This window comes from Passer montanus, unplaced genomic scaffold (assembly GCF_014805655.1).
Source record: "Passer montanus isolate IOZ18808 unplaced genomic scaffold, ASM1480565v1 scaffold59, whole genome shotgun sequence".
NCBI lineage: Eukaryota > Metazoa > Chordata > Aves > Passeriformes > Passeridae > Passer > Passer montanus.
Genome location: NW_024370926.1, coordinates 1,903,040 through 1,926,215, shown reverse-complemented (window position 1 = coordinate 1,926,215; position 23,176 = coordinate 1,903,040). Strand labels below are relative to the sequence as shown.

At 48.6% G+C, this 23,176-nt stretch overlaps 1 protein-coding gene across 1 annotated transcript in view; it reads left to right on the top strand.

Annotated features, from left to right (window-relative positions):
- The window catches only part of WNT9A (Wnt family member 9A), a 59,731-nt gene that overhangs the window by 18,090 nt on the left and 18,465 nt on the right, over positions 1-23,176 (top strand). The window contains exon 2 of the mRNA XM_039726540.1: positions 19,235-19,494. Within this exon, the coding sequence (XP_039582474.1) occupies positions 19,235-19,494 (260 nt within the window). The remainder of the gene's footprint in view (positions 1-19,234; positions 19,495-23,176) is intronic.

Below are 23,176 nucleotides of genomic sequence, written 5' to 3'. Positions count from 1 at the left end.
GTGGGTCCCTTCCCACTCAGGATATTTTGTGATTTGAGTGTCTTCATGAGGTTTCCCTGTTGGGACTCTGATGCCAAATGCCCTTCCAGTTTGGAATGGGAGGGAGACCCTCAGCTCTGCCTGCAATTGGTTTCTGCAGGTAGAGCAGGAGTTAATTGACTTTAACATTTCTTCTGAGTCATCTTTGGGCTGTTGATAGCCTGGGGTGACCTTTAGGGGTTCATGTCACCTTTCCTGTCCAAAGCCAGATATAAACATCTGTAAAACTTTAGCATTTCACCCCACAGTCTCTCACACTGTGCTCTTCACTTGTTGGCCCCAACAGCTGTGTCAGCTCAGCCTCCCAAGGTGTTTCCATGTGGGGAAAATCTCCCCTGATCCTGTTTTACTCCTTTATCTGCAGCCTGGGGACAGGTTTCCAGCAAACACTCGGAGCAGTTGTTAGCGTTGCTATCCTTCCCCTCTCTTGTTCTTGGCCCTTGGTCCTCCCGAGCTCGTGCAGCCAGGAGACACTGAAATCCCAACTGTGCAGGACACGGGATGGATAAACATCTTAATCTCACAGATCCTTCAATCTAAATGTTTTCTGGGGCCCTCCTTCAGGCAGGATTAGCCGGGAACGGCGTCCCAAAGGTCGTAGCCTTGCTCTGACTCGCGCCGCTGCTCAGGATGCTGAACGCGTGTGAAAGCCTCAGCAAAAAGCCTGAGATGCCATCACTGTTCTCCGAGGCTCCGGGAGCATCTGCGTGTCCTCTTGGGCTTTGGACTTAGGTCTTGGAGCTCTGCCTGCCCCTGTTAGCCATTGTGATAGCGTTGCCTGGAGCGCCCAAATGTGACATGTAGCAACTGGCATTTTGGCTACACTTAAGTGCAAGATTTTTCCAGTGTAGGTTTATATCTGGTTTGTTTTTTTTTCTTTCCCTCTTCTCTCAAGTGTGTGCATATTACTGTTATGATTTATTTTCAGGCTCTAACTTGGGTTTTATCACTTGAAATGCTTTGGAAACTTGGAGGGCTTTTTTTTTAAATTAGTGGCATGGCCCTCTTTACCTCGGAGAAAAATTCCAGGGTGAAGAATGCTTTTGATTCACAAAGAAATTATGTTAGAAAGGTTTTCCTCTTATCTTTGTGTTCTTTGGGCATTACTTTCCTCCTTGAAGCTGCCATTTGCTTTGCTAAACTTCAGTTTGCTTCTTGGCAGCTCTAGAATGGATTAGGGATTACTGCAATGTCAAAGCCCTCAATGTGGATATCCTTCAGCAGAAAGTTGGGTGGGAAGCCATGATCCTGGGAAAATAGTCTTGAGTTCTTGCTTAAAGCGGCACAGGAAGCCATGATCCTGGGAAAATAGTCTTGCTTAAAGTGGCACGGGGGGGAAGAAATTAATACAAAGAGTACTTTGATGATTAACAGCAGTATTTTTGTGGTAGGATGGGTTGCTCCCTTCATCCTGAGACCTGTACCAACGAAATGAACATCTCCCAGTTGTCCCCTCCCTATATCTCCATGATTTTGGTTTCATTTCTCATTGCTCCAGCTGCCTGTGAGCGATACATTGTTAGGGCACTTTCCACCACTGCTGTTTTGGGGCTGGACAGGGGTAAACCGAAGGGATTCCTTTCTCCACCACCAGGAAAACAGATGGCACCCTGGGGAGCGCAAAGCTCCCGCCGCTCTCGTTCCCGCGGTTCAGGCCGCGGCATCGCTCGCGGGGTTTCACAAAAGTGAGGTGTGGGACACACAGGTTGGTGTCCCTGGGGATATGAGGGTCAGGGGGTGGATGCTGGACACCTCCCCAGCCTCGGGGGAGGTTTGGCAGGAGGCTCTGGCAGCGGGGAGCCACCAAGGCTGGGAGTGGGACAGGGCTCTTGACACGGGGCCAGCGGGAAAGTCTTAGGCTCAGACGGAGAGAGGGGCTGGGGAATGTGATCCTGGCTCCCAGGGAAGGACGTGGCCAAGTTTTGTCACAGAGCTCTTGGGTTTCAGCTGCTGCTTCAGCAACGAGGTTGTGTAGGATTTGCTGAAAGAGATGGGAGTTCTGGTTGGGTTTGTCCAAGAAACCAAAGGCAGATCTCACCCTGGGATCTGTGTCTGCTTAAACTCAAAGTTTCCTTGAATCTCCCAAATTTCCCTTCAATTTACATTCACACTCTTCCTTTTAAATATGTTTTGCCACAGGATTCAGGAAAAAAATAATGACTCAGGCTAAATTGAAGTGCAAGCAGAGCTTAGACAGATTTTAACTTCTTTTGCCCTGAATTGTCTTCATGTATTGAGTGGGCAGCTCTGGTTCTTCTTATCCTCCCTTCTGAGGAGATTTATACGTGAGCAAGTTTTTATTTTAATTTTTTATTTGGAATATAAGTCTACTCTTGCTCCAGTATCATTATTAATACATTTTTTTTTGAGATTTTACTGTATAGCTGATCACCTTTGTGGCACTTGGAAATTAATTGAGATCTTTTGGTTTTATTTTTCAAATATTTTTAGCTCGTTAACTCTAATTCTGATAGGCTCCATGTAGCTGTGCCCTGTATCCTCTTGGGAATGATGACTCAGTGTCCAGATCCACAGAAATAGGTGGGATGTGGGATTTGTACAGCTAAGCCCACGTGCATTTTGGAGACAGATGGAAACTCCATTTCAGGCTGGGCTGCTCTGGTTGTGATTAGCTCTAATGAGCATCTGTTGATGGAGTAGTTCAAGAGGGGTTCTCAGTGTTCTTTGTCCCTGCTCGTGTTGGAATATCAAGAGCTGAACTGAAAAGGAGGATTCAGGCTGTTTGTGAAGACTTCCAGCAAAGCTGTCTTGCTTATGGAATATACCCAGTGTGGGGGTTTAAATCCTTATTTAATTTTTATTTCCCTTGTTGTTGTGCTTCCATATTGGACAAATTCCACCTGTGTTGTCAAAAAATTCCCTTTTTATTTATTCACATCTCAGGATTTTCCCTGGTGTGTCTGTACCCTCGGGTACAGCCTGGATTCCCTGGAATTTGCTTGTCCCTTGTTGTGCTGGACACAATTCCTCGCAAATCCATGAAAAACTGAGCATAACCACCAAAGTACATCTGCAAGTGAATCCAGCTGTAATTTATGATTCAATGCCAGCACCTCAGGTATCTGGAGACACCTTTTACTGCACAATTACTGCTAATTAAGGGCCCAGAGTTTAATTTGGGAAGCTCCAGAGGAGAAGTGTAGGAGTTGCCTCAGTCATCCCCTCCGTGCCTGTACCCTGCCATGGAATTTTATCCCGTGATTCCATGCGAGGTTTGTTCTGCAATTCCTCTCCTCTCGCAGTGAATGGGCAATTACTGAATATTTCTTTACTGTTCTCATTAACTGCCTGGCCCCAGGGCTGATTTAGAACACATTATCCATGTTCTGTATTCCATGGAAAACACATTTGGGTCCTCGTGGGTGTTTTTAAGGTGCTGTCTGAGACACAGAGCTCAGAGAAAGCTGTCAAGAGTCCACTTACTCCAGCATTGCTCCTGATGCTGAAAATCAGATTTTTTTTCATTACTTTGGAGTACTTGGAATTATTATAGGTCATCCTGTATTTGGTTGTCACACCAGGGAAACCTAAAGCCTGGAAAATGAGGAATGCTGATGACTTGGGAACAACTGTGAATGTTCTTTCCCTGAATTTGCCTTTTATTGTGACACTGTGAGAATGAATTTTAATTCTCAAAAATGAGTTTGCCCCTCCCATTGCCCACTGCCTCCTTTCCCTTTAGTTGTCCTTTGGGATTTAAGAAAAGATGGGAATGTGGAAAAGGATTCTGCTGCCTTGCAGAGTATGGTCATTTTTCTATTATTTTTAGTAGAATTGATTTCCTACTGCATACACAGAATTATGCTGATGTTTCCTGGCCCTTGAGTGACTCAAATTCAGGTAATTTGTCTGTAATGATTTTGTTCCTTTTGCTTCTTCCACTCCTAGTTCCCAAAGGAATTCACAAGGAATAATTTAGACCCCAAACTTTCAAATCTCTTCATCTCTTTCACAGATGGATTCTGTAGCATTCTGAGGGTTTCAGAGGAATTTAGGGATGTAGATAATTATTTCAAATGAGATGTCAGCGCTGAATATTTAGAAAACTGATTGTCCAGGCCTAGGTTGGGAATAGATCCTGTGTTTTCAACACAAGCAATTTATGTTGTGAGGCAGAACATCCTCCTGGGTGAATGCTCTGTGCTGAGTGCAGAAATTGCACCAGTTGGCTCTTCCCAAACGTGTCAGTTGTTGGGATCCATCTCAGCTGGGACTTCTGGCCTCGCTGTAGATTCTCACAGATGAAACCCAACGCCTTCCATTCAGCTGAAACTCAGCAATCTTTCCCAAAGAAAAAAATTCAAACCCTGTACTGGAGATTGGCTGGGGAATAGACCCCCCCAAATCCCCCATTTCTGAGGTCCAAAGAGTAAAACTGTGAAGACAAAGAGAAAGAATAGAATCACTCAATAGTTTGGATTAGAAGGGCAAAAGATAAATCATCTCATGCTGTTAGAACCCTGATTACTGAAAATTTTAGACTTTCTGTGCTGCCAGGCACTGACCCCCAGGAGAACACTGCATCTGACCTGAGGCTGTGGAGAAAGTTTCCAAAATTAAATGATAAAACTAAGATTATGCATGTATAGTTTGAATTAAGGTGTATAATACCACATAGCGGAAGACTTAGAATTTAAAATTTTAGCGTGTAGTAATATATATAAAACAAAATAGAAGTTTTAAAACAGAAACTAATCCTTCTTCTTCACCTTCTTCTTCATGAGTTTAAGTAGTATTATATGATTAGATAAAAAGTCCACATTGTGAAACCAACTAGTTAGTTATTAAGTTAAAAGCAATTTAAGTATAATTTCTTAATTAGACCATTTGTCCTTAAAAAGCCTTATAGAGAAAAAAAATGCAGCTCCATTTTGTAGTTTGTTAGTACTGTAAAACACAGTTGTGAGACTGTAATATAACTAAAATCTAATAAACATCTGAGTCCAAACAAGAAATACCATCTCACACTTTTAATCCCAACCCAAACAAGAAAAAGGTAAAAACTCAACATCATGCCACTATCCTGCTGTGGGCAGCGACACCTTCCACTGTCCCAGGATTATCCAAGCCCTGTCCAGCCTGGCCTTAGGCACCCTCCCAGCCAGGAATTCCCAATTCCCAGTATCCCATCCATCCCTGCCCTCTGGCACTGGGAGCCATTCCCTGTGTCCTGTCCCTCCATGCTTTGTCCCCAGTCCCTCTCCAGCTCTCCTGGAGGGTACTAGGAGCATTTCCCTTTTCCCTCCAGTTCTTTGGGACTTGGAAATGCCCAGTGTGGGATATTGAAAGGATCCAGTCTTACACCAAGGCAGCTTTACTGGTCTCAGTCCTGTTCAGCAGGTGAAGATACAACCTCATTTTGCTGTGTAACCCATGATTTAGGAACTGCCTTTCTGCTCTGCTCCTCTGCTGAGCTTTTGATGGCTGTTTTAGGAAATGGGAACTCACACAGGTTGGTTGAAGGTGTTCTGGATGATGTTTACCTGCTGGGATAACTCTAAACCTGTGGACACTCTTCCCATGAGAATTTTCCTCAGGATATCTCCCATCATGTATTCTTGCACTTTCAAATTAGAATTGAAGATGTTTTTCCCTTTAACTACAGGCAGCAGGGATGCAGAGGACTGGCAGAGGAATAACGTTTTCTTGCACTTTTTAAGTTAGAATTTAAATATTTTTCCTTTTAACTGAAGGGATGCAAAGGAATAACTTTTTCTTGCACTTTTTAATTAGTGTTGAAATTGTTTTTCCCTTTAACTGCAGGGGGGCAGAGGAATAACACAGGGTAGCTCTGCTTTTGTTGGGACTTCCTTCTCAAGCACCCTCAGCTTGCAAATCAAATGGTTTCTTTACCTGCCCTGCTGCTCCTGAGGTCACCTTTTTTAGGCAGCGGTTGTAACTCGAGGCTTGCTCTGAGCTGCTTCTTGGAATTGAAGTGGAACAGCCCCAGTTTGATGAAGGATGAGTCTCACAGAGCTGGGCAGCAGCTCTCAGCTCCATGAATATGGATGCAGCTGCGGCATCCCACAGCTTCACATCCAGCCCTAAAGCCGGGCTCTGTCACCCCAAAAGTAACCTGAAATCTCCCAAAATCCCGTGAGGAACAGCTGCCACATTCAGTGAGGATTGGGCTAGCGAGGCACACGGTGACATAATGTGTCTTTGCCCTCTGTAATCTTTTACCCCTTCCACCATCCAGGCACACAAGAGCCGATTGAATTCTTAATCTTGGTGTAACGAAACCACCTCGTGGTTTGTGTGTTTGAGTTGATCTAAATTGGGATGGCAGGAGCTCTTGAATCCGACAGCTTTGGGCTATTTTAGGTGGTGAAAATCTGCCATTGGCACTATGGGAGGCATTTATAAGTAACAAGCTAATTATGTAAAATGCACACTGTCCACTTGTTAAGATCTTCTTAAAGTTTCATAATCTAATCAGAATTTGCTATGTATAACACTTGGCTTGTTGTCCTCCCCCCTGCCTTTTTAATGCCACTTTGTGGGGTGGGTGGGTGATCAATACAGGAAGGAAATGCTTTCCTTAATACTGGTTGGTGGAGTGTGCCCCACATGCTGCTTTAATACACAAAGGATTTTCCTTTCAATTACTGAGCACAGATGCATTGCTTTAAAGTGGATCAGAAAATCAGAAGTTGGGTTGGGTTGGGTTGGGTTGGGTTGGGTTGGAAGGGACTTTAAAATTCCACCCCCTGCCACGGGCAGAGACACCTCCTGCTGCCCCAGTTGCTCCAAGCCTCATCCAGCCTGGCCTTAAACACTTCTAGGTGTGTGGTGCCTTACAGGGAAGAATTTCTTCCTTGTATCTGATCCCAGTATCTCCTCTTTTAGTTTAAAACTCTTTCTACTTATCCTATCACTGTATTAAAAAAATGGCTCTCTCTTTTCTCCATTTTTTATGGATGCTGTGCAGTCCACAGAACAAAACTGTGGCTTTCCCTGGCCTGGGGTATTTTGGTTAATGTGGTTCTTTGTTCAGACAGACTTTTTGTAGTGTAAAAAAAAAAACCAAAACAGGTATGTGCTGAACTCAGCATGTATCCTGAGGGTGTTCACCTGAAGTGTTGGCCAGGGTAGATCTGGCTGAGGTCCTTGCCAATGTTCTGTAGTCAAGTCACATTCAAAAGGCAGCTGGGGTCTGTTAAAAACATCAGTATTAATCTGTTTGTCCTCTCTGGTTAACCCCAGCCCCAGCATCTGCTTCCCTTCCACAAAACTGGGCCTGCGTGCAGCCCTTGGAGGAAGGTGGTGGAGGAACATCAGGAGGCTGAGGGCAGACGTTCACACTGTTTGTTCTTTCCCTTTTCCCCTTGCTGGGACAAGCTGAGGCGTGGAGGAGCAGGGCTTTGGGGGCTGGGGGAGCCCCAGGGCAAGAGCAGCACTCAGGGGGTGGTGGGGAAGGAAGGACCTTGAGTCTGGAGCAGAACATGGCTTGTGGTGTTGGTGACTTACTGGGAACCTCTTCCAGGAGGGAGCAGCAAGAATTCTCCTGCACTGGTGGCTCTTCCTTACCAGAGTTTGAAACCTTGGCCAGGGATGATTTGTTTAGCTGGAGGTTTGACCATTAAAGTCCCATTTGGGGCTGATGAAGCCTCAGGACTGCAAGGCTCCTCCAGGAAGTCATTCACAAGACACCTTTGGTCATGGGATGAGTTTCCTGCAAGAGCCTTCCTGTTCAGTTTTGTAAGGAATCAACCTCTGTGCTCACAAGGGATTCCCACAACCTGTGTTGGGGCTCAGGAGGAGGATAAACTTCCACCACCCCATCACCCCAATGCCTCTGGTGCATCCTGCTCTGTGCAGTGCCCTGAATGTTTGTTTTTTCACCTGTTTAGTTTTGAAACCTGCCACGAGGATAATGTGACATTAGAGTGGAAAAGCTATCGGGGCTGTGCAGGGGAGGAATTGCAGACCCGTAAACTGCTCCCAAAATAGCTGAGATGATGTGTCAAACCGCCCAACCATCCCAATCCTCCATGAGCTGACCTCCCAGGGATATCTAATAGGGGCTGGTAACGTTGGGAGGGGAGGGGGAGCTGACACCCCTCCTCCCTGAATCCACATGCTTGTTTCTAGAAGTTGTCATTTATCCAGAAGTTGACCAAGAGCCAGTCCCTGCTTCCAGCTGGGACCTCCAGGTCCTGGATGTAAAACCAGGGCTGGGGAAGGAGGAGGAAGCTCATTCTCCAGTTGTTTTTCTGTCTAAATGAACTCGATGAGCTCTTTGCACTCGCTGTGCTTCCCTCAAAGGTTTAATTTCATTTGTGTTGTCTGGAGAGTAAACTTGATTTTCTCTTTAGCTGCTGTGCTGCTGGAGCGTGTGTGTATGCACAGGGATATCTCCAGGCAGCCAGGGAAGCTGCTGCCTTGGCTCAGAGGAGTTTCTTCCCTGCCTGCCAGGCTCTGTGGTCTGGGCAAGGGCAGCTCTGTGGCTGCAGCATGGGCTGGGAACAGACCGGGCAGTGTTTGGGGTGGACGGCACCATTTATCCCACAGATGGGATAAGGCAGGGAAAGGCCCAGCCAGATCCTGCTGCTGCAGAGCCAGGCAGCCCTCACCCCCCAGAGTGGACAAAAGGGCTGGCTGAGGTGTGAGGGAGACCAGCAGGAATTCAGTGGGAAGTCAGATGCATTCCCTGGCAGGGGGAGACTGACACTGACACATGGCCGGGAGCCGTGCGAGCCGTGCCCACAGCCCGGCGTGCCCGGGGCTGCCGTGGGTGGGAGCCCTGCAGGGATGGCTCCCAGCCCCATCCAACCTGGGCTCGGACACTTCCAGGGATGGGGCAGCCACAGCTGCTCTTGACAAACCTGTTTTTCACCAGCCAAGAACTTTTTTGTAGCACCTCATGTAAATCTCTTTGTTTAAAACCATTCCCCCTTGTCCTGTTCGTGTTGGAGCCCTGGCTGCTGAGAATTCCAGACTTTCTGTGCTGCCAGGCACTGACCCCCAGGAGAACACTGCATTGACCTGAGGCCGTGGAGAAGCTTCCAAAATGGAATGACAGAACTGGGATTGTGGGTGTGGAGTTTGAATAGAAATGTGTGATATCACTGGGCAGAAAACTTAAAGTTTAATGGTTTAGAATATAGTAATATAGATAAAGCAAGATGGAGGTTTTTGGCGTGGGGGCAGGTCCTTCTTCTTCTCCTCCTTCTTCTTCACCTTCTTGTTCATCTCCTTCTCCATGGGTTTGGGTGGTTTTGTGTAATTGAATAAAAAAGTCCACATTATGGCCACGTGTGGTTGGTCACATTTAATCCTGACCCTGGCAAAAAAAGAAGACAAGATTCAACTTATTCCTTTCTTACTATCTGTACAAAATCTCTCTCTCTAAGATTCCTTTAAGCCCTGGAAGGCCCAAGTTGCACAAATATCAGTGTCCCGTGTGCTTGACACCTCTGGGGCCGTTCCTGCTGCCATCCAAAGGGTTCCAGAGTGCAGATGGGTTCGGTGTTAAATGTCCAAATGCTGTGGCTGGAGCAAGAAGCATCTTGCAGGTGGTTGGGAATACAACAGCTGCCGTTTGGGGTCAAATCCAAGGTTTCTCCAGACAGTCATGGATCTCTGGGGGATCCAGGGAGAGCTGGGAGCAGTGATGTGGCTCCTGACGTGTCCTGCTGGCAGCCTGTGGTTTAAAGGCTTCCTGAGCCCTCGTGTTTCATCACCCAACTGGCTGAACCTCCCTTTCCTGAGTTTGTTTAATCCCTTTTGGAGTCTGTTCATCATTCTGGGCTTCACAACATCCGGTGGCAGCGAGCCTTGACGTTTAATGATGTGCACTTTGGAAAAATGGCTCCGTTCTCAATGTCTGCCATTTATTATTATTATTAATTTTTTTTTTTCAATTTTTTTTTAATGCTGTGCCTGGTCTGAGTCAAAAGGTCTGATCCCTTCACTGCCCTGTGGAGCTTCCAGCCCTGGCTGGATCTGCAGGATTTGCTCAGGCCTTGTGTCAGGAGCTTGAGCTGGAGAGAGCCAGAAGGATGGGCAGGAGGTGTTCTGGGAGCTGGAATTACCCTTTTGAAGGAATGTCCTTTACCCCCTGTGTGGTGCTTTCTGATTCCTTCTTGGTAAACCTGCTGGAATAAATAAAAAGCAGCATCAGTACAGGAAGCTCAGGGAACAAGCATTTATGGGGCTTTTGGGCCTCGTTGTTTAGATTTCAAATGGCAAATATTGTTTATTCTGTACAACTCTTCCCAGATAAGGGAAGCTGGTGAGAAAGATCATGAACTTGGATTTTCTTTGCTTGGAACAGAAAATCAAAGCTATTTCTGCAGGTTTATAGATGACATTTTGGCTTCTAGGAATCTGGGATTTGTGGTAGGAGCAGATGGGTTTCCGTGGGACTCGAGTTTGACACGAGAAACTCAGACCACTGAGCACCTGAGCCACTTCCTTTGGTCTCCTGTCTTTAAAATCTTGTATAAATTATTTTGCTGTGTTCTGTCATGTGATCCATGACATTTGTGGTCCTTTCCTGGTCCTGAATCCCACCAGAAACAGCTCAAAACAAGGCAGGGTGATGATGCATATCTTGTATAAGTGGCGTCTAGAAATGTCCTTTGTCTTCTATGGCATTTTAGGCCCAATTTTAGATTAAAAATCATGGAATATCTTGAGCTGGAAGGAAACTGCAAGGATTGAGTCCAGCTCCTGGCCCTGCACAGGACACCTCAACAATCTCACCCTGTGCCTGAGAACATTAATTTCTCTAACCCTATGTCAGGGATGGAGCTGAGATCCTGGGATGAAAGGATATTCAGTAGTGTAAAAAAATGATCAAAACCCACAAATTATTCCCCCCTCCCCCCCAAAAAAAACCCCAAACAAATGCCCCAATATTTTAAAAATCTCTCTCTTTTTGGGCTTTTGAATTTTTTTTTTCTGCCCTCTAGACCACGTGGAGTTAATGGGTTAAAACAAACCTTTTATTTTCTTCTCTGGGTTAATTCTTCATCTTCCATCTCACTGCTCCCCCTTTTCTTGCTTCCCTGCATCAAAACTCCCAACTCCTTACTGCCTGTGCTGCAGCAGGCTCCAGGCCAAAAGAAATTATATTAGGCTAAAAAATAAATTAAATAAAAATAAGCAGTGGCTGGACAAGGAGCAGGGGTTTGGCCCGGGGGTCCAGGAGCTGTCCAGCCAAGGAGGGGAAGGTGTGGGGGGATAATTCCTGGCACAGGCTGCCAGGGGCAGAGCTAATGCCTCTTAAATCAGCAGTGAAAGCCCCTGTTGCCGCCTGGCCCGTGCATTCCACTGGCACCGCTGGGCTGAAAATCCTTTGTAAATCTCCCTGATTGCTGTTTCATTCTTGAGAGGATGAAGGGGAGAGGAAACAACCTTTCCCTCCCCGCCCTCTTTCTCTGCTTCTGCTTGTTTGTGGACAGAGTGGGTCGTTCCAGGGGAATGGGGTCTTGGGGCTGAGGTATTTACCTAAAATCAAAATGTCTTTTGCTCTGATGGGCTGGAAACTTCCTGAATAATGTTTGGTGTGAGGAGAGGAGGGGGGAAAAGAGGAGAAATTCTTCAGCCTTGTGGTGCATGTGCACCACCAAAGACCCCAAACTGATTCTTTACTCTGCTGTGGGATCTCTCTGAGTCTGTTCCCCCTCCCTGGGGAAGGGAAGGCAGATCCTTCCTTCAGTGAGTTGTAATTCATAACCTGTGCAGGCCTCCTGCTTTGCAGGAGAGAGCAGCTTGGAGGAGTTCCTGGTGGTGCTCCTGATGGCCACGGTGCCAGAAGAGCTGTTCCTCGTGGCACCTCCATCCCATAAAGTCCTCTGCAGCAATGGGAGCATCTCCAGCCCTCCACAGCTGAACTGAGTCACATCTTCCCTGCTCATCCACTGAGATGTTTTTTCCTTTACATGTCACATGCCAAACTTTTTGGTCATTTGTCCAGGGGAAGGTGAGGGCCTGTTTTGGCAGGAAATTGGATGGAAGGTTTTTTTATACATGCAGCAACCATCCCATATCTGGGAGAAAACCATCCATTTTTTGTCCCATTCCCAGAGAAATCCCTTCCGAACTGATTTAAAAACCTGCTGGTGGTTGGAGTCCAGTGTTCTCCCCAGTGCAGGCCTGAGGAAATTCCTCTGTTTTCAGCAGCCTGGAGAAATCTCCCAACCTCAATGTGAGCTTCATCTACATCTAAAATAGGAAAGTCTGTGGTGGCATCCAAAAAGAACTTTGGGATCAGAGTAGCTGCTGAGTGCTGCAGGCACTCAGGAAAGCTGTGTTGGAAAGGGACAAGCTGGAGGTTTGCACCATTGGTTTGTTTTGTCTAGAAGCAGCCGTTGTTTTCCTTTTTTGCTGGATGCTGGAATAACTCTGGGTAGGACCCGAGGTTGTGGATCCTTCCACGTCCATGTGTCCATCCTGAGATGCTCAGAGAGGAGGCTCAGGAAGCCACTGCATGGATCTATCCAGGCATGGTTGAAGAGAGCTTGAATGATTGAAACCTACAAGAATCTGCACCTTTTTTCCCTAAAAAAAAACCCCCAAAAATCTGTTTGAGCAGATTCCATAAGGAGACTGGTACTTCCTTCCCTGGTCAGTGGGACCTGCTGGGTTGGAAGTTCCCCTGTGCTGTCGCCTTTGTCCTCTCTCCTCCTCCTTCCCATTGCTCAGAAGCTGATCCAAGGACCTTAGAGGATTTCCCTCTATCCTAAAATCCCAGAATCTTCCACTAGAAAAAAAACCAACAAGAACATGGTCTCCTTTGGTGCAGGTGCTGTCGCCTTTGTCCTCTCTCCTCCTCCTTCCCATTGCTCAGAAGCTGATCCAAGGACCTTAGAGGATTTCCCTCTATCCTAAAATCCTAGAATCTTCCACTAGAAAAAAAACAACAAGAACATGGTCTCCTTTGGAGCAGTGTTGTGGGGTTTGGCTGCTTCCCACCTGCATGCTGTGAGCTTGGAAGGCCCTCTCACCCCTACCTGGTGTTTTTGGGAGTGTGTAACGTTGTAATAAACCCTGAGAGGAACCCCTGAGGGAGCTGGGGGTGCTCAGCCTGGAGAAAAGGAGACTCAGGGCTGCCCTCATCACTCTGCACAGCTCCTGAAAGGTGCCTGTGCTCAGCTGGGGCTGGGCTCTGTCTGCAGCAGCACTGACACAACCAGAGCACACAGCCTGCAGCTGCACCCAGGGAAATACAGGCTGGAGATCAGGAAAAAGTTTTTCACAGAAAGAGTGCTAAAGTTCTGGAATGGCTGCCCGGGGAGGTGGTGCAGTCCCCATCCCTGGGTGTGTTTAACAAAGCCTGGATGTGGCACTGGGTGCCAGGGCTGAGTTGAGCTGTTGGGGCTGGGTTGGACTCGAGGATCCTGAAGGTCTCTTCCAACCTGGTCATTCTGGGAATTCTGGGAATTCTGTGTGGCTAGTAGCCTCTGTTGGGTGCTGTGACTCCTCTAGAAGTCTCAGTGCCAAAATGGGCACTGCTGACTGAGGAGGAAGTGACATTTGAGAGGTTGTCACCTAAAGAAAGCTCTGGCCACGCTATTGAGAGGAAGATAAGGATCAAAACCTTATATAATTGTGGTGGGAATTGCTGGACTCTTTGCTGGAGTTTCCAATTGCTTTGTTTTGTGGTCTCCCACAGCAAGGCCCCATTGTTCAGGGACAATGACAGGGAGAGGTGAGCCCAGGGCAGAGCTGGCTGGGAATGGTCCTGAGGGAAGAGAACTGGCACGGCCATGAGGGTCGGTGGAACTAGCGAAGATGAGTTTGAGCAAAGCTGGGTTTGATTTCTAGCTGGGGTTCAGCTCTGTCGTGTAAAGGCCTGGTGGGTTGGATTCCCTCAGGCTGGGAAAAACACTTTTCCTCCTGTCACCTTCCCTGACCCTCACAATGTCACAGCATCCTGTCAGGAGATCGCTGGGAAAATTGCATCGGGAAAGGGGTGAGGTAGCAGTAGAGAATTCTGACAGAACAATCCTTGTGAACGCTTGCTGAGATTTTATTTTGGAAGCCTGAGGTTCGGAGAATCCATAACCTTATTTTTCTGTAATCTAAGCAGATCTGGGATATTTTAGAGTTCATGTGGACACTTTGAACTGTAAACATTTAAAACCCCAAACAAGACAATACAGAATGAGGTGGTTGAGCCTTCCATGTCCAGCTCTTCTTCCAAATATCAAATTTTCATCATTTGCCCTGAAATTCAGACTTTTTTTCTTGGACTTTTGTGTTTTTATAATCCAAATATTTAATAGCCTTTGTGGGAGGAGGAGTGTGATAAATCAATTTAGGAAAGATTCACAGAGTGGGAATGTGATGATAGGGGAGAGAGAGAGCAACTGGAGGTTATTGGGTGCAAAATAAAATAATATAGGCCTGGTGTCCAGCATAACTCAGACTCCTTGAGCTGTGCAATCGTTAATTTAGGTGTTGCAGTGAAGACTTGTGGTCAAGTTGTCAATTTTCCAGAAGCTTTTTTAATTATTAAAGGAAAAGTGGTGGAAAGAGAAGAAAAAGGGCTGAAAGTGGGGGAACTCCACAGGAAAAAATTAATGTGGAAAGTGGAACTAGAATTAAATCAGTAATTGTACAGATGGACCAAAGAGAAATTTCCTAATCCAGGAGGAAGTGGGACAGGAATGCAGTATTTCAGCAGTCCTGTCATTCCAGATGGGAGCAGCAGAGGAAATGGCTCTCCTTGGATCCCAGCTCCAGTGGCACTTGCAAAGGAAACTCTGGAGCACCTCAAAACTGAGGGTGCCCTCACAGGTCTGTGTAGGTGCCTTAAATCTGCCTCATCCTGCTCAAATCCCCACCAGGAAAGTCCCCACTTCAATAAGGGAAAATCCAGGGGCACTGATGGAAGTGTGAGCTGATGAGGCCATAAAAACTCTTGACCCCTGAGATGAGTGGGAAGCAGGGTCTGTCTTGAATTGCCTCTTGGAAGGACAATAATTCCATGATGTCACAGATAAAACTTGGCCTGTGTAGTGGCCAGGGCTCTGCCTGGGATCTCTCCCAAATCCTTGGGTGATTGAACTCCAGGAAAAAAATGTAATTAGCAATGTTTGAGATGAAGTTCATGACCAAGGAAGCTGAGTGACACCAAGAGAGCGTGTGCAAACCAGATGGGTCTTGCTTTTTACGTCAATTAATGATAAACCTTCTGATTTCCTGGCTTCAGACTGATGGGACTGGAACGGGAATAGCAAAAATGATGCTGCAAAGGTTCCTCTCAGCGTGGTGGGTGTGGCACAGGGCAGCCAGGTCCTCCTGAGGTTTGGATGTTGCACTAGGAGCAGAAATTGGGCAAGATTAGGTCAAAATGCACAGATTATGCTGATTTGGAAGGGGCCTATGAAGTGCAAAATTCTGAAGCAGAAATTAAAAATTCTGAATTCTATGAACAGTCTCTTGACTCTGGAGGTTGATGTTGCTCTGAGAGTGAACTTCCAGAGAGGTAAAGCTTCCTGGGTTGTGTGCAGTGAGCTGTTTGCTCTCTCTCTAGGTTCCTGGTGGACATACACACAATCCTTTGGAATCTACCTTAAAACAGCTTGGCTTAGAAGGAACTTTAAGGATGATCCAGTTTCACCCTTTTTCCACTTAGAGGTGTCCACTCCTTCCCCCACTCGGCCCCTTCTTGGAGCAAAATAACACAATCACAGGGTTCTGGCTGGCAGTTCAATCGTAACAGCCGTGGCTTGAGAGTGTAAAAAACAAAAACACACACATACACACACACAGCCCCTGAAACGTTTCCTTGGAAAGAACAGCTTGGCCTTTGTGAGGAGCTGAGAAAGCGTCCGACTGACACCGTTGCCTTACAGGACCTCGCTCAGCCGAGGTTGCATAAAAGGGCTTTATGGGATTAGAAGGGTTCCATGCAGCAGCGTGTCAGGTGGGGCAGCTCTCCCTGGCTCTGCCTGTGCTTTGTTATTGATGCCACGCTCTGGAAAGTGCCACCTCACCCCGCTCCCAGGGCCTCTGGAATGTGCGCGCGGAGCCGAGGGCCCCCGCAGGGAAAATGCGTGTGTGGGTCTGTGTGTGTGGCTTCTGCTCTTCACCTGGCAGAGTTTCTGTGTGCTGGCGAGGGAAAACCCCTTTTCCCCCTCAATTTATGCCTTGGCTTGTGCCAGGGGTGCTTCTGAGCAGTAATTCAGGCAGTGATGGGCAGATCTCTTCATGGTGGTGTTACATGGGTTGTTCTTCCGCCAGCTGTGGGAGAGTTGTGGCACTGTGAAGCACCATGAATCCCATTTCCTACCATCTGCTGGTCCCTTTATTTTTTGTGTGTTTAGGTGACTTTTGTTGGAGATACAGACCATTGCTGTCAGCCAGCTTTGGAAGGCTGATCTGTGGGAAAATGGAATTTGAAGTATTCCAAAGCCAAGCACCTTAGGGGGAAGGTGGGAAGAGGGTGGAAATCACCAATTGCTCTGCAGAAATCTTGGCTGTAGAATCAATTCCCATCTCCCTCCTCACTCCAAGAGCCATCCGCTACAGGATCCTTGGAGCTTTTTCCAGACCATTTAGGTCAACAATCCCTGCTCAGCTGGAAAGAAAAAATGGGGAGAGGGAGCTTAGGAAATGCTTGGATGCCTCCCTCCCTCTCCTTTGCCAGCTGAGGGACTCTTGTGCCAGCCATGAAACTTTGCAGGAATGAATCTTTAGAGTACCAGGAAAGCCAGGAATGAATGTCCTGGGTATTTTGTTACAGATCTTTGCTCAGACTGAGCTCTCTCCTGAATGAGCCTCCTGGGAGCTTTTGCTAAGTTTTGGGAGTTTTGGGAGGCACCAGGGCTGGGTGATGTCCCCCTCTCCTTGGGAAGCAGCTGGGACAGACCAGAAATGAAAGGGTTAAAATATGCTTCAAACAGACCTTGTTGTTTGGCCTTTCAGATTTTTTAAAATTATTATTTTCGGGGAAAACTTGAGGGAAGGTATTTTTCCATGTTTCCCACAAATCCCTCTTATCACCGCAGGGTTTTTCTGGAGATATCAATACCTTTGAATGTAACTGGAGGAGAACATTTTCCTGCCCATCTTTGTTCTAAAAGTCCCACCTCAGCCATTTTTTGCCCCCTCCCTGAGATATCTGATATTAAATCACCTCATCAGTGCCTCAGTAATGACTGGATCTGTACTGGATGTCCCTGGCCGGGACTCAGGTCAGGATTTTATGCCCATTGTGCACCAAGGTCTGGGAGTTAAAGCACTCTGAGTGCCTGTGCTGCTGGCAGGGTGCATCCCATTAATTAGAGACAAACACTCATTAAAACCAGCAAATCACTGCTCCTGCAGGGCAGGAGGGGCTTTAAAGGGTTTCCAGCATCTCAGCAAAGGGGGTGAGGGAGCTCCCCTCCCATTCCCATCACCCCATTTTTCCCAGTGCTCCCGCAGCACTGGAGATGTCCAAACCCCCAAGTTTCCCCAGTGCAGGACTGCACCATTCCAGTGTGTTCCCAGCTCTGGATCTCAGCCATTCTTCCTTTCTGGCTGGGGAATGTGGCTGCAGGTGCTGTGCGAGCCCGGACAGCAATTCCCATTGACTGTGGGGCCTGGCACCTGGCCGGAGCTGGGCACAGCCAGGACACTACAGGGGCACAGCAGCCTGGCCAGCAAAGCTCTGCTGAGCCCAGCAGATGTTCCTGCAGCCTCTCTGCTCCTGGGGACCATGCCAGCCTGGTCCTTTTCCAGCAGCTCGTCACTTGACACCTGGAACAGTCCGCTGGCATCTTTTGTTGCCCACTGTGGAGTCAAGGACCTGCTGGGAGAGGCAGGGGAGGGAGGGGACGAGGCAAAGGGACACAAATTTCTTTGGGTTATGGGGGTTTTTTTTAGGTTTTGAGCTTGTTCTGTCTTGTAAAAGCTGTTGGCAGCATCTCCTGGAAAGTCTATCCTGCTCTCCAGCCTCGGGCTGTGGCTCGCTGGGTTTTTTGTCAGGATCTCTTCTGCTGAGGGCAGGGTGGCTTTCTGTGCCTTCTCAGGGTGTCTCTTGGGCTTTGATGGGACAAATCATCCTCTGTCCCTTCTCAAGCTGGGTTCTGGTTCTGCTTGGTGTGCTAGAATGATTTTTTTGTTTATGCCCGGGACAGTGACAGTGGTGCTCGTGTATTTTTCCCCAAGTTCTTGCAGTGAGGCACCTGAAATTATTTCTTTCCACTTTCAGTTTTAAACACAGTCCTGTGGTGGAGGTGGCCAAGGGTTTATGCCCAAACAAGCTCTGTGAGAGCTGGTAGGGGGCATAAATCCAAACATTTCCTCTTACCTTTTCCTGCTGCCACCTTGCACACACACTGTGAGGAGCCTGACTGTAAAATCAAGTCCTCAGGGATGCTCAGCCAGGAGATCCTGATCCCACCAGTGACCCCATTTCTATCACAGGCTGTGTCAGGGATGCTCAGCCAGGAGATCCTGATCCCACCAGTGACCCCATTTCTGTCACAGGTTGTATTTCATAGAATCCCAGAATGTTTTGGGTTGGAAGGATCCTGAAGACCATCTAGATCCAAGCCTTGCTCAGCCAGGAGATCCTGATCCCACCAGTGACCCCATTTCTGTCACAGGTTGTATTTCATAGAATCCCAGAATGGTTTGGGTTGGAAGGACCTTAAAGACCATCTAGATCCAAGCCCCTGCCCTGGGTGGGGATGCCTCTCACTAGATGAGTTTGCTCAGTGTCCAGCCTGGCCTTGGACACTTCCAGGGATGGTGCAACCACAGCCTCTCTAAGCAACCTGTGCCAAGACCTCACTACTCTCTCAGGGGAGAATTTCTGAGCTCGGGGTGCTCAGCCTGGAGAAAAGGAGACTCGGGGCTGCCCTCATCACCCTGCACAGCTCCTGAAAGGTGCCTGTGCTCAGCTGGGGCTGGGCTCTTTCTCCAGGCACCACTGACACAACCAGAGCACACAGCAGGGAAATACAGGCTGGATATCAGGAAAAGGTTTTTTCCAGAAAGAGTGATAAAGTTCTGGAGTGGCTGCCCGGGGAGGTGGTGCAGTCACCATCCCTGGGTGTGTTTAACAAAGCCTGGATGTGGCACTGGGTGCCAGGGCTGAGTTGAGCTGTTGGGGCTGGGTTGGACTCGATGATCCTGAAGGTCTCTTCCAACCTGGTCATTCTGGGAATTCTTGCAGTAATTTTTTGGTTTTGCTGCCCTCACCGTGGTGCCCCTGTGTTTCTCGCAGGCTGACGGGGAACGAGCCCCTGACCATCCTCCCTCTGACCTCGGAAATGGAGGAGGCGGCCGTCAAGGCCCACTACAAGGTGTGTGACCGCCTGAAGCTGGAGAAGAAGCAGCGGCGGATGTGCCGGCGCGACCCCGGCGTGGCCGAGACCCTGATGGAGGCCATCAGCATGAGCGCCCTGGAGTGCCAGTACCAGTTCCGCTTCGAGCGCTGGAACTGCACCCTCGAGGGCCGCTACCGCGCCAGCCTCCTCAAGAGAGGTGAGTCTGGGGGCTCCTCAAGGGGTGAGTGTGGGGGCTCCTCAAGAGAAATGAGTCTGGGGGGTCACAGGGGTCTCCTGAAGGGAGATGAGTCTGGGGGGCTTCTCAAAGGAGGTGAGTCTGGGGGTCTCCTCAAGGGAGGTGAGTCTGGGGGTCTCCGGAGTTTCCTCAAGAGAAATGAGTCTGGGGGGCTCCTCAAGAGAAATGAGTCTGGGGGGTCACAGGGGTCTCCTGAAGGGAGATGAGTCTGGGGGGCTTCTCAAAGGAGGTGAGTCTGGGGGTCTCCTCAAGGGAGGTGAGTCTGGGGGTCTCCGGAGTTTCGAGCGCTGGAACTGCACCCTCGAGGGCCGCTACCGCGCCAGCCTCCTCAAGAGAGGTGAGTCTGGGGCCTGGGGGCTCCTCAAGGGAGGTGAGCCTGGGGGCTCCTCAAGGGAGGTGAGTCTGGGGGGGTCTGGGGGGCTTCTCAAGAGAAATGAGTCTGGTGTCTCCTTAAGAAAGGTGAGTCTGGTGGGTCTCAGGGGCTCCTCAAGGGAGGTGACTTCTGGGGGGGTCACAGGGGCTCCTTAAGGGAGGTGAATCTGGGGGATCTCAGGGGTTTCCTCAAGAGAAATGAGTCTGGGGGACCTCAAGAGAGGTGGGTCTGGGAGGTCTCAGGGGGCTCCTCAAGAGAAATGAGTCTGGGGGGCTTGTCAAGAAAGGTGGGTCTGGGGATCTCCTCAAGGGAGGTGAGTCTGGGGGTGTCAGAGCCCTCCTCAAGAGAGGTAAGTCGGGGGGGATCTTGGGGCTCTCCTCAAGGGAGGTGAGTCTGAGGGGTCTCAGGGGTCCCTGCACTCATCTCCTCCTGCCCTGATGGCCAGTCTGTGCCATCCTTTGCTGGTGGTGCTTCCACAAGAGCTCTGTGCTAGGCTGGAGCTCATCCCTGGAAGTGCAGGGCAGGCAAAGAATGTGCTAATGGGGGTAATTTATGGGCTTGCCCTGCCTGCTTCCCACTGCTGGCCCTGGCTGCTCTCCTTGGAGGCTGGAGGTGTCTGTGCAGGTCTCTGCAGCCAGGAGCTACATTTTCTGCCCATTTCTGCTGGAAGTTGAGCTGCTGCTGGAGGAGAGGGTTGGGAAGTTCCCAAAGCTGTCCCCTCTTTCTTTATTATTTCTCCTGTTTATTTCTCCTATTTATTTACCCTGTTTATTATGCCAGTCTCTCAGGAGAGAAGTTGAGAAAATGCCTTTTTTAAGAAAATAAGGCAGGCCAGACTGTTCTGTGATGTCCTGTTAGAGGTGAACCCTATCATGGTACAGGGCAAAACCTGCAAATGGCTGTGTGCTGTTACTGCCATGGATGTGGGCAGTGGGTAATTCCCACACCTCTTCCCAGCAGCTCAGGTGGAGATGGCCAGAAGTTAGGAGTGTTGGAGGAGAAGGTGGTATTTTTAGTTCTTTTCTTTGTGCCTCCATATATAGTCCAGTTTCTTCCACCCTCCCAGTAAAATCCCGTTCTCATTTCCAGGCTGCAGCACCATTTTACAGACAGCATTCCAGGGTCTCCAGGGCTTCAGTGACTCCCAGAAAGTCCCACACTCAGCAGTGGGCCTGGACCTGGAAAAGCCAGGGTGTGAAGCCTTTAAAGATAAGAGCAGGGGTTTGCAGGGCTAATTAGTGAGGAGGAGTAATTCAGAAGCACCGGGGCTTAACTAATGCACTGTCACTGACTGGTGGAAACAAGGAAAGTCCTTATGAAACCCAAGAGGTCCGGCCAGAGCTGCAAGACATTTAAAAATATCCCCGCATGCCAGAGGAGTCCCTGGATTAGTGGTGCCTTGGGGAAGCCAAGCACTTTCTCATGCTGACACCTGGAGGCCACAGCTCGTTCCTTCAGACCTGCCTGTCCCCTGGGCAGCCCGGCCGAGGGGCACTGCGGGGCAGCCTGGAGTTAAAACCCCACAGAGAACCCCCCATGGCAGCCCTTGTCAGGGAGCTGGGTGATAAATGAGAGCTCTGAGGGCAGCGGGGCTCTGCTGCTGTCTCATTCTGCCGTGCTTTATATCCCTGCAGCATCTCTGCCCTGCCCCGGTGCTGTAAATCCTTCAGGGGGTGTTCCTGAGCAGTGACACAGTGCTCTGTAAATCCTCCTCCTCCTCCTCTCCAGGAGCTGCTGGTTCCTGGTTCAGCCTTGCTGCAAGTGGTACCCCAGGGCAAAGGCTGGCATGTATCACCCACTAGGACAGAGCTTTCCAAATTCATCACTGAGAGCTTGTTTCTCCTCCTCCAGTTCTTTCCAGGGAGAAAGGAAAAAGGGGGGAAAAAAAAAACCCCACTTTTTTCACTTAAAAGTTTCTCCCTCTGTGGGGGAGAAACTTTTTTACACTTTGGTCACCAGACCAGCCCTGGCTGCTGGTTTGCAGCTTGGGCTGATGCAGCCCCGTTTCTTAAAATAACAGGGGATTGTTTAAGGGACTCGTTATCCTCTTTGGATACTCGTGCACAATTTTGGAAATGGCTGAAACTGGATAGCCAGGCCCGGCAGACTGTCAATGCACTGGGGCTTAGAATGCCTGCATTGATTTAAAGCTCATTATCTTGTTACAAAATATCTTGGTGCAATCAAATAGTGCGTGGTGGAGATGGCTTTAAAATCTGGCCAGAGCCAAATGTCACATGGAGCTCGTTGGGAGCTGTGAGATGATCCCCGTGCTGATGGGCACGGGGAATTTGGGAAGCTCTCAGTGGTGGAGAACGGGAGGAGTCGAGACAAAGCTGGTGGAAAGGGAGAAGCTGGCAGATGAGCTGTTCCTCCTGGCTTTCTGTCAGGTCTGGAATGCGTTGTGGTCGCACGGCGCTGACTTTCTGCTGGGATTCCACAACCGCTCCGAATTCAGCGCTGGGTGCAGAGCTGGGCTGCCTAATTAATCAATTGAGGCTGATGGCTGGGAGCTAAGTGTGCAAGGCCAACTTGGGTAGGGCTTGGAGCGTCCCTGCCCAGAACAGGATGGATCTCAGTGTCCCTTCCAGCCCAAACCATGCCATGATTGCAGGCTCAGACCTCCAGGGCAGGGTTTGCACGCCCCATCCCACTGAGGATTCTCTGTTTGACACTGGTGCCTCTTCATTCTGTGTAGCTGTGGCAAGAATTATCCAACCCAAGAGCACAGAGGTTTGGGAACATCTGTCTTTGGTAGTGGCATCCCTCGGACAGGCCTGTGGGTAGTCTGACCTGGGGTGTAACCTAGAAACAAACCCAGGATTTTAGTGAAAAAACACAGTTTACAAAGGATGAGAGATGCTTAGAAGGTATTTTCTACCAGGGGAGCCATCTGGGTACCCATGAGTTTTTGTTGTGTGAATTAAGAGTTCTCTCACCACTTCCAATGGAGTATTTGCAGTGCTGAAGGTGTTTCTGGGCTGTCAGAGGACATGGTCTGACTTTGGGGAGAAAATAAAATTTGTTATTTTAACTCTCACCAATATTTGTGGAGTCCTCAGTGAGTGTAGAGGTGAACCTTTTTATTTTAGTGTTGTTTCTGGTGAGGAAAAGGTTCCTGTTCTCCTTTTCCAGGTGAGCAGTAGAATGATTGGGTAATTCCTGCCACAGTATGGGAGGAAGCAGAACTTCAGAACCCTTGGAAGGACCAAACCTCAGTCTCCTGGGGTGGATTTTCATCAGTCTTCCTGCTTCTGGGAGTGTTTTGGG